The sequence below is a fragment of the Monopterus albus genome, unplaced genomic scaffold, assembly GCF_001952655.1.
Source record: "Monopterus albus unplaced genomic scaffold, M_albus_1.0 scaffold131.1, whole genome shotgun sequence".
In the NCBI taxonomy this organism is placed as follows: Eukaryota; Metazoa; Chordata; class Actinopteri; order Synbranchiformes; family Synbranchidae; genus Monopterus; species Monopterus albus.
Genome location: NW_018128011.1, coordinates 1,099,473 through 1,109,789, shown reverse-complemented (window position 1 = coordinate 1,109,789; position 10,317 = coordinate 1,099,473). Strand labels below are relative to the sequence as shown.

The 10,317-nt window shown below is 39.9% G+C and overlaps 1 protein-coding gene and 1 long non-coding RNA gene across 3 annotated transcripts in view; one reads left to right on the top strand and one right to left on the bottom strand.

Annotated features, from left to right (window-relative positions):
- Positions 1 to 2,158: 2,158 nt before the first annotated feature.
- Positions 2,159 to 10,317, top strand: part of LOC109967548 (uncharacterized) — a 9,515-nt gene continuing 1,356 nt past the window's right edge. The window contains exons 1-3 of one of the 2 annotated variants that reach the window (XR_002275943.1): positions 2,159 to 2,449; positions 9,644 to 9,761; positions 10,226 to 10,313. This is a non-coding gene — a long non-coding RNA (uncharacterized LOC109967548). Of the gene's footprint in view, positions 2,450 to 9,643; positions 9,762 to 10,225; positions 10,314 to 10,317 lie in introns of those variants that run through there. The other variant, XR_002275942.1, reaches the window with a different exon arrangement.
- Positions 9,125 to 10,317, bottom strand: part of mvp (major vault protein) — a 17,055-nt gene continuing 15,862 nt past the window's right edge. The window contains 2 exon segments of the mRNA XM_020613174.1: positions 9,125 to 9,742; positions 10,246 to 10,317. The exon segment at positions 10,246 to 10,317 is cut by the window's right edge and continues 20 nt beyond it. Coding sequence (XP_020468830.1) covers positions 9,617 to 9,742; positions 10,246 to 10,317 — 198 coding nt within the window. The 3' untranslated portion in view covers positions 9,125 to 9,616.

Below are 10,317 nucleotides of genomic sequence, written 5' to 3'. Positions count from 1 at the left end.
AACAGTACGCCTGCCTCAAGGCAGAGGGCGCTAGTGAGCCCACAGATTCTTGTGCTACCTACAATCTTCTTCATGCTTGTTTATATTATTTCCTTTGCAATCCGCCTTATCAAAATGGAAGATTACATTTCCAAGCTGAGAAAATTTGCAAATCTGGACTTTCAGTCAAAACATTTTTGACAGTCTGGACATTTTGTCCAGAAGGATCTTCTTTATTGAAAACATTTGTTTTAATATTGGATTCGAATGGTAAAAGGGTTTGTAATACGGTATATACCAGCTGACAAATGGATTTCGTGTACAAGTAAAGGTAAGACCATAAACTTTTATTATTTCTAGTTAGAAATAAGCTCAATTGGAATAAATTTTAACCTCAAATTAAATATGGGTCATGTTTGTGTGAAGAATGCTGATATGAGATATAAAACATAACGCATTGTCTGTTAACAGACAATTTGTATTTGTAAATCTGACTGTAAAAGAGTTAGTGCCTCACCAGCTGTCAACCTCGCCGCACGTCACTGTCTCTATCAACTAATGTACTCGCTAATATTCCAGTGAATCAGTCAGTCACCTGTTTAGTCAGTAAACTGTCAAAGCATAAGAACAAATGCCAGTCATAAATAAAATGGAAAGTAAATGAGAAAATGTTATTTTACAGTTCATTTCAATTTAACAACTTTTTTATTTTAGCATAATCCACTAATATCAAATCTGTTTTCCAGTAAGGTCCAGTTACATGCTGTATATTATAAATCAACATTAAAGCAATACCACTATTTAAACAGATCAGTTCATTTTAGACCCTGAAATAACTTTTAGTTGATAAATGACTCAAACTAATAATATGTTTCAATTTAATTTTCCTATATTCATTCAACACTATGTATGAATGTTTCCATGAATTTTTTAAAATGTATTTATTTCTGACTTTCCATTTACATAATGTGTGTGTGTGCATGTGAGCTGCCCACTGTTACCAGAAATGAGTGTGATGTCTGCCCCTGTTAGAGCTAATGCAGTTCAATGGCAGTTTATTATCTGTCAGTACGAGTGTGGGAGTGGAAACGCTGCGAGGAGGCAAATTGTGCTGTAACCACAACAACAAAACACTGATCAACAACTTTACAGGTTTTCCACAGGAAATCTGTCAGTGAATAAGTGAAATGAGGCCATGGAAAAACACATGGAAATTTAAAATGTTTTGAAGGTTTTAAGACTCAGCATCAGCGTGTGAAGACTAGAGACTGTTAATGGAGGAGGAGGAAGAAGAAGAAGAAGAAGAGGAGGAGGATGAGAAAGAGGTAGGACAAGGAAGATGTGCATGAAGAAGAAAAGGAGAAAGAGGAGCAGGATGATGAGGTAGAGGAGTATGATGATGAGGAACAGCAGGAAGAGTAGAATGAAGAGGAAAGGGAAGCAGAGGTGGAGCAAGATGAGTAGCTGCCAGTAGGTGAGGGTTGAGAGGTGCAGAATGAAGACAAGCTGGACCAGGAGGTGAAGAAAGAAGGAAAAGGAAGATGACAATGAGAAGGATGAATAGAAGACAGAGCAGAGTGAGAAAAGGAAGATGACAAAGACAAGCAGGAGGAGGAGCAGGATAAAGAAGATGAAGGGCAAGGAGGAGGAGGAGGAGGCATAGAGGATGAAGGAAGGAAGATGAGTATAGAGGAAGAAAACGCAAAGGGGCAGGGTTTACAGGCGAGGTCACAGGGTCAGACTGCAGTTTGTTTACCAGCTGTATTTGGATGAGCGGTAGTAGGCTAATAAAGCTGGACTATATGCTATTCCAGACTTTGGCAGTTAACCGGTTAAAGTAGACTAGGCCAGTTATGATATGTCCAGAGATTCAGAGATCTAATAACCCAGAACTTGCCTGGGGATCATCATGTTTTTAGGTTTTGTTTAGTATCAGAGACATCCATGGGTAAATGTCAAATATAGGCTAAAAATGAGTCAAGTAGGAGACGGTGTAAATCACTGAATCCATGGTAACATTGTTTCTGTGTTTTTGTAGTGTGTGTATATGTATGTGTAGGCCTGTATACCTATGCACAAAAGGTGGATAAAAAAGCTCCTGAGTGGAAGTTGAAAACTGGGCGGGTTCTTACTTTTCTGTCAGTCAAATCTGGCAACACTGGCTACAGGTGTGTCAGAAGTAAAGCCCACATAGTGATAAGATGGCCATCATGAAATGATTCGTTATTTCTGTGACCACAGTTACAGGCTAGTCCTGGATGTGAGTTAGTTATAATTTCCAGAAAGTAAATGCTTGTCTTTGTCAGCACAGACTCAAGCTGGGTGAACAATTTGTGATGCTAACAGTGATTAGCTCTATGTGTGACCTCAGCTGTCTGTATGTTATAGTTCCAATTTGGATTGTTTCAGCCTCCGGCATGTGACCTCTCCATACCTCACACACTTGCCCCAGATGGTGTTTCATCAGCTGGTGAGTACTAGTGAACATTACATGTGCATTTTACAGGTTTTTGGTAGCTTGCCCTTAATGGATGAAGCTGTTTAGGCCTCTGTCAGCTGAAAGCCGACCTATTTTTTTTTTTTGAAGGACAACTGTTTGGTTGTATCTACACAGTGTTTGTGTGCCTGGCACTTTTAATTTGATTGGCAAGATATTACTGGTCACATTTAAGACCAGTGTGACCATGTGAAAGGAAAGGTAGTGGTGAAGCTGCTGCTGCTCCCCTCAGCTTTATGGAGTTTTACACTCATTTCTGGCTCATTGTTTAGTTGTGTGAGACACAACCTTACTGCTCTGTTTCACTGTCACCACTCTCATAACGTTTTACCTGTGGCAACTGTATTCAGAAAGATACTCGACAATCCACTGTACACTGTCTGCTCAGCAGCAAACAGCAGACAGACCTAGTCTGTGTAGCTGGTGAAGACAGTGGAGCCAGACGGATGTATTTCTCTCAGGGATTGGTGGAGACCACAAATAGAGCTAAAAACTTGAGTGCACTGCAATTACTGGGTGTGGAACTAGGTAACTGTACTAATAAGTTCATCATATCTGCTTAAAAATGGCAGTATGTCAGTATTTTCACAGTTTCTACTGAAAACAAGTGGACCATAAAAACATAGTTAACGCAGTTTTAAAGAAATAATCAGTAAGAACTCCAGAGGAAATTTCGATTCAGATTGATAACATTAACGTTGTTTTGGAGCTGCTTCTGCACAGCTTTGTTTTTTTTCTTGGAATCATTGTTTTGCTGGACAAGAAACTCCCTAGTTTGCAGTTGTCTTTCATGATGCAGCAGGATTTCCAGGCTAATGTGTTGTTCTTGTTGAACGTGTTAAACTTCACAAGCCTTCAGGGCCACAGGTACAGTCAGGCTGTGTGGTGGGGTGCTCTGTTTCTGATGATGAGGGATATGCATTTTATTTTATACCAATCATAGGGTTTAGTATGTAATCTCCACAAAGCTGTGTTCAGTAAAATCAGTTTGTTTCAGTCTCCTGCTGGCCATGTTCTGGCCTCACTATTCACATCTATGAACATTTTCTTACTGTATACAGCACCATATCTACTTAGGTTCAGCAACTGATTACCTTCAAACAAATCCCTTTGTCTCTATAACATCTTTATATGTCCTGTTTTGTCTGACCAACTGACTTTTTTGCTTTAAAAAATTAACTGAACAATTTATTATTGGTTATCAGCATAGTTAGTTGCCTGTTAATTTTCTGTCAGTTGACTGATTAGCCATTTCAGTTCAGTTGTAGAGTGAGCTAATGTGTACTAATTCACAGCTTCTAAACTCAAGGCTAGGCCTGTTTTTAGTCTGATTCCAATTGATCACTTCAGTCCCTGTAGCTTTCTGTGCTACTGGTGGAGCTTTATTCACTCTGGTTGTTGGACAAGTCCTGAATACCCACAGCAGCATGAAGGTCAGACCTCAGCAGGCGTCTATGGGAGACTGGGGGCCAGCCTATAGAAGATGATAAAGAGAAAATATGAGAGGAGACAGCTGGGGAGAATTACATTCAACCTCGAAGGATTTCATTAGCTGCCCCCTGATTGAATTATCTAATTGATGAATTGAATTAAAGAGGACCCACCTCTTCTGCCTGATCCGCATCTGGCTGATGTCCCTGGTGATACCAGTCCAGTCCTACAGCCACATCAGGCCAACAGGGAAAGTAGCTGATGCATATTCGGAGCATTATTTGTGTTTTGTAACCTGACATGTAGCCCATTCCTCCTGACAGAACTCATGTACCGAGTCAGGTTTGAAAGGCTGATTGATCAAATCCACTTTTTCAGTTCAGCCTACAAATTTTCTGTTGTATTAAGGTCAGAGCTCTGTGATACCCACTCCAGCATTTTTGCTTTGCTGGCCTTAAGCCGTTTTTGCTACCATTTTGGAGCCATGGTTCAGATCATTATCCTATTGAAAGATCCAGCATTAGCATCCTGGCTGATGTCTTCAGATTGTTTCAGAATATCTATAGAATTCTGCTTCATCATGATGCCGTTGATTTTAGGAAGTGCACCAGTCCTTCTTGGCAGCAAAACAACCCAAACAACATGATGCTTTTAAGACACTTCCAGCTGTTTAAAAAGACTGAATTTGATGTACTGTATGTAAACTTTTGAGTCATTAGAATTCTGATATTGTGAATTAAGTGAAACGAATCGTCTCTGATCAGCTGTGAGGAATTATTTCTGTTTTGGACAAACTAGACATTCTAATTGATTTGTAAAAAGATGTATGGTAACAAGACTTCTCCAGAGTGGCAATTTATTTTAGTTTTAATGTCTAAAGCACAAGTGTATGTAAACGTCAGACCTCAGGCCCTTGAACCAAAATCACAGCACACTTTGACGCATCGGTAAACTTTGGCTCACCAGCTAAGAGAATGGATATAACCTTGTATCATGGTTTACATTCCTATTGTGCAGGTACAGTAGTTAGTTCCAAACATCTTACAGAAATTGCCACAGTTCTTCAGTGAATTTAGTCTCTCATTGTCTCCTGTCTGTTCATGTAATCCCAGACTGACTTCATGATACTGAGATAAGGGCTTTGTTGGGGCCAGACCATCTTTTGCAGTACTCTCTGTTCTTCTTGTCTCTGAACATGGTTTCTTTATGAGCCTGGCGGTGTATTTTGGGCTTGGTGTTGTAAAGCAGAATAAATTCAGGACTGATCTGATGTTTCTCTGACAGTTTTGTGTGATAGATGGGAATTTAAACATCTAAAGTTCCTTCAGCTTTTGTACAATGCTGTGTTATCAGTGGGGCCCAACTGTGTTTGGTAGGCTACTTCATTAAGCCCACAGCTGGAGAACAGCAGCTGCTGGCAGGTTGATTTGGGACCATTACTGTCCACATCCAGCTACTTAAGCCTGACTTATGCTTCTGTGTTGAATTTACATTGTAGGCTATGCAAATGGCCTACACCATTTGTGAGTATTTATACTTGTGCGCTGGCATCTGCTTTGCCTTTCAGTTACGCTGCCAAAACACTAGCTGGCAGTGGGGTTTCTATGCCATTGTGCTGTTTAAAAATAAAAACATTTTTTAATGTGCCTCAAACTGCCTTTATATAAAACAAGAAACAAGCCTGTCTGATGTTCTCATGTTCCTCTGCTCTGAGCAGTATAGGCAAATGTTGCTGCTGCCATAACCCAGAAATGGATGCATTATTAAATGGTGCATGCTTTATGACACACAGCTTAGGTTTTGTTGATGTGTTGATAAACTTGTCATTTGTTTCATTGGTGGAAACTGCTCTAACCTACCCAAATCAGTTTTGGCCTAATTGTTAGACACAGAAAATACACAATAAAAGAATGATGTGAAGAAATTCCTAGCTTTACAGACTCACTGTTAACACTGTTATATTCTTTTTTTTTGTATAATGTGTGTGTGCGTGTGTAGAAGTGAATCATTTATTGCTTGCAAACCAATGATGGTAAGATGATGTCATGGGGTAGGACTGGATAAGTCTGACTTCTTCCTACTCCATTCAAGCATGTACTAGGTATAAGCACATTGATATTGGATTATGTGTAAAATTATGTGTGTTGACATATCAACTGTCTTTACATGCTGGAAAGAATAAATCAAATCAAATCAAACTGTGCCTAGTTGTATCTGTCAAGCTGGATCATCCAGTAACTGCTAGCTACAGTGTGTGTAAGCAAATGCATAGTGGTATCTCCCTGTCACTGTGTTCAGGGCAGGTCATGACTGAAATATGCAGTTTCTTCTCCAGAGGAACCGGTCTGTGTGGACACAGCTGGGCAGTGGTCCGGCTGCTCTGCAGTCAGATATCACCAGAGCTCATTAGGAGACTGTGGTTGCTCCTGCTTTTAGTGCTCTGTTTCCATGTGTTTATATGGAAAGACAGTTAAGATCTGATAGATATTTATTTTGGTGCCATCTGGTGCTCGTATTAAAAATGACACTGTGGTAGACAGTGAACATGTTGGACTCTTTATGGACAATGAACCAGTCACAACTGAGTTAAGTTAGGACTCACTGACAAGAGCAATATTTCTCTAGTTATCTGTAGGCTTTAGGCAACTTCAGGTCTACTACCTGAAGTGTTTTTGCCTAAAGCCAGTTGAGTGACAGAGTTTCACTTACTGATACAGTCTCTGTTAAGACTGCAAGTATGTGAAAGCTTATCTGAAAATATCTGACGCATGCCTAACTGTACTGCCAGTAGCTGCACTGATGTGCGGTGCAGTAGAAATTGTGGATTATGCATAGCTTTCAATCCCAAATGTCAGGTCTGGGACAGGACAGGTGAAGGTTGACAAAGACAAACAGTAGCAACACTTTAATGTCTTCAGTTTTTTTTTTTTAATGTAGCAACAGACAGTTTTAAGGCAAACACAGCAGACTGTCCCATCTTTTAGCAACACAAATAGTTGTTTTCTCATGGATGCAGTATAAAGACGTTCTCAGCTGTCAGATTACAGGACTAAAACTTAAGTTTATAGATATAATTCTTCTTCTTCTTTGCTGGTTTTCTGTCAAAGCTGACCTCTGGATTTCAGAAAGTGCAATTAAACAACCACAGAGTGCAAGTCATTAAAGTTTATCACAGTGTTGATGAAAGGATCCCCCGCCCAATACTACAGTAAAAGTCTCATTCATGTTGTCACGATGTTTGTGATTAGGCAGCTGGAGAACAGGAGATGAGCAACTGTGTTAAAAGGTATCTGGGTCTCCTAAAAGTCAAAGTGCCAAGAGGCCTGAAAACTGAAGAGGTGAACTACAACTCCCAAGGTGCAATTCAATGACAAACATCCAATCACAAGAGCTTCATATTCAGTTTAAAGCTAAAAATGATGCTGTTGAGAATGCGCATAATATAATTTGCAGCTTAAAACAGTTAATTTTTGGATTTTGGCTCAGTTCTGATTCATATATAAACTATGGTGCCACGTCCTGCTCGCAAATTTAGTGTAGCGCTACCACTCTGATCCCGATGACTGGCTTTTCCTCCATAGCAACAGCAAGCCGAGGCTCATGGGAACTGTGGTATTTAGAGTTGTACCGAACTATTAGGAAAAAACCCAGATTTCTCAGGGAAAAAAAAAAAAAAGGTTGAAATGGTTCAAACTGGAGCTCAAAACAAATCTTTACATTTGGGATTATTCTGCGTTATAATGACACTGAGGGTGTTTGAAAAGAAAATGCAAGATTGAGAAAAATGCATCTAGGCCCAGCAGCTCTCCATACTTCAGAGCCCTTAGTTCTCAAGTGTGAGAAGCTGCTGTTTGTCCCATTTCGGTTTCTTCAGTGTCCTTCAAGACAAAAACAGAGGAGACTTTAATCTCACTATCAGTTTGTTCTGACCATCAGTCATTTCAACTTGGAAAACAAAAGAACCTGGTTTCTCAGAAACAGTTTGGTGGGGCAGGTGTTCTGAAAGACTACAGTACCCCCGAGTATCAGCTGCTCTTCCTGTGTAGAAGAAACCTGAACAGTTTAATCACCGCAACTGGGAATAAAACTTGTTGCCATGGTTTCTGAATTCATCCCAAATCGAAGCAGAATCAGAAAGTGACCTGACACACTTCTGAATGTTTTAGTAGCTTTAATGACAGAATTCAAAGCTCTGTGATTTGATGATTCCAGCTGAAATGCACCCTGGGAGTTGTAGTTGACTTTGCTCCCTCTGCTTTATGTCAGCAGCCTTCTTGTAACTTTTGACTTTTGAAAATCAAAGAATCAGATTTTCTAACGCAGGTGTTCAGTGTTTGTTCTGATGATTCAACAAAGAAAATTTATGTCCACCTGAGACCTAAACATCATTTTGATGCAAGTAAGGGTCAGTAAGATTGAATATTTTTATTTATTTTTTTTAAATACAGCAAGATAATTTCAGCTGTATTGCTCCTTTATTTTAATTTATTTACTTATTGGAGGAGTTATGGCTATTTTTAAGCATGTGAAGTGAAGCTTATGTTATGTTTTCCTTCTTCTCTCTTGCCTGTGCCTGGATCCTTATCTTTTCTTGTTTTGTCTCCTTATATCTGTTTCTTCTATTCTCTATGATTTTTTTCTTCAACCAAACTCATTGTTCCCCTAGAGCAAGGGATTCCTTTTATGGTTAAAAGGGCACAGTGCAGCAGAGATGTGAAGTTCGGCAACTGTAGTGGCTGATGATTACACACCATAGAGCAAATCTTCCCTACATAAAGCTGACAACTTTTGATATCAAAAAGCAGCCAGTTTTGATAAGCTTCATATGCAGGTACAATATACAGTAGTGTCCACAGGTTGAAGTTAACATCGAGTTGTTACTCTGGTACATGAATGATTCTGTGATCTGTGATGCCCTCTTTAATCTTGTTCACCATACAGGCTCCACCTCAGCGTGTACAGGAAGTGTGGAGTGTAGCGAATATGTATGAGAGCTCGCACAAGCAGCAGCTCATAGGGGCAACACTAGCTGTATGTCTTAACCATACCCTAGTTGGGTTGTGCACACATTGCTGTTAAAAATCAAAGAATCAGATTTTCTAACGCAGGTGTTCAGTGTTTGTTCTGATGATTCAACAAAGAAAATTTATGTCCACCTGAGACCTAAACATCATTTTGATGCAAGTAAGGGTCAGTAAGATTGAATATTTTTTTTTTAATACAGCAAGATAATTTCAACTGTATTGCTCCATCATGTAGACAGTCACTCGCATCAAATTCTAGTGTAATGGAAGTTGTCCAGCATATGGCTTAATCATCATTGCCTTTAGCATCTGAGAGGATGAATTATAATGTTACTGGAAGATCTGACAACTTGTAAAGCTGTTAGCCCAAAGAAACCAACCCCTCTTTATAGACATTCAGCTTTTTTGTTTGTTTCTAAGTAAAATCTGGTGGAACCGCCAGTTGTCAGCTTTTGCCGTGAAAATAGTGTATTGTAAAGATATGCCACACTGCTTTGTTAAAGAGACAAATATAGAGTTTTAAACCCTCCACAATGATCTAGGAGGAAACTTTGGAGGGACTGCAAGAAACACCTGAAGCGTATCATTTAAGCTGCACCAACAGGAAAAACTAAAGTGTCTGTGTCCTTACAAAAGAATGAACATCTAAGACACTTCCCCCCTCTGCTCCCCTTCTTCCACTTCCTCACTGGCCCTGACCCTGTCCTTGCAGTGACCCCAGCAGGCCATTGGCTGTGGTGAAGAGGTTGATGGGTGACGATCCGTCTGTGATGAGGGTGGACTTCAACCCCAGAGCCTGGAGCAGCTTCACCTGGAGGACAAGACACACTGTAAGTTTCAGATTGTAACAAGCATTTCAAATTTGGGGTGCTGCATTTAGAAACATCATAACTGAGAAGTTGGCAAGAGGCATGGATAAAATCACGGCTGATAGCAAAACAGCTCTGAACTGAGATCCTGTATTTATCCAAATGAACCTGTGAGCTGATGTCAATCTTCTGTTTTCTATTGTAGCAAATTGAATTAGGGTCATTTTAACTGATTAATCATTTAGTCTATAAAATTAAAAAAATGGCCATCAGAGTCAAAGGTTAATCACCGTTGGACAATGCTGGAGCTTTGTGGCACAGATGAGTAAGCTAAACCAGGATCCACCTTTAGACATTATGGTGAGAATCATTTTTGTTTTTAGAAAAAACAACCTTTTCCCCCCCAAGTTTAACATTTTTGAAACTAAAACATCACTAGGCAGACATGGTGGTTTTAAATAAAGTTGGTCTGGTGTTTTCCTCAGCAACAGTCATGGTGCAGTACCTGCAGCTCAGGCCCAGCTCTGGCGATCTCCCTCAGCGTGTCACTGCCCAGACTCTCCACCAGCTGACTGAA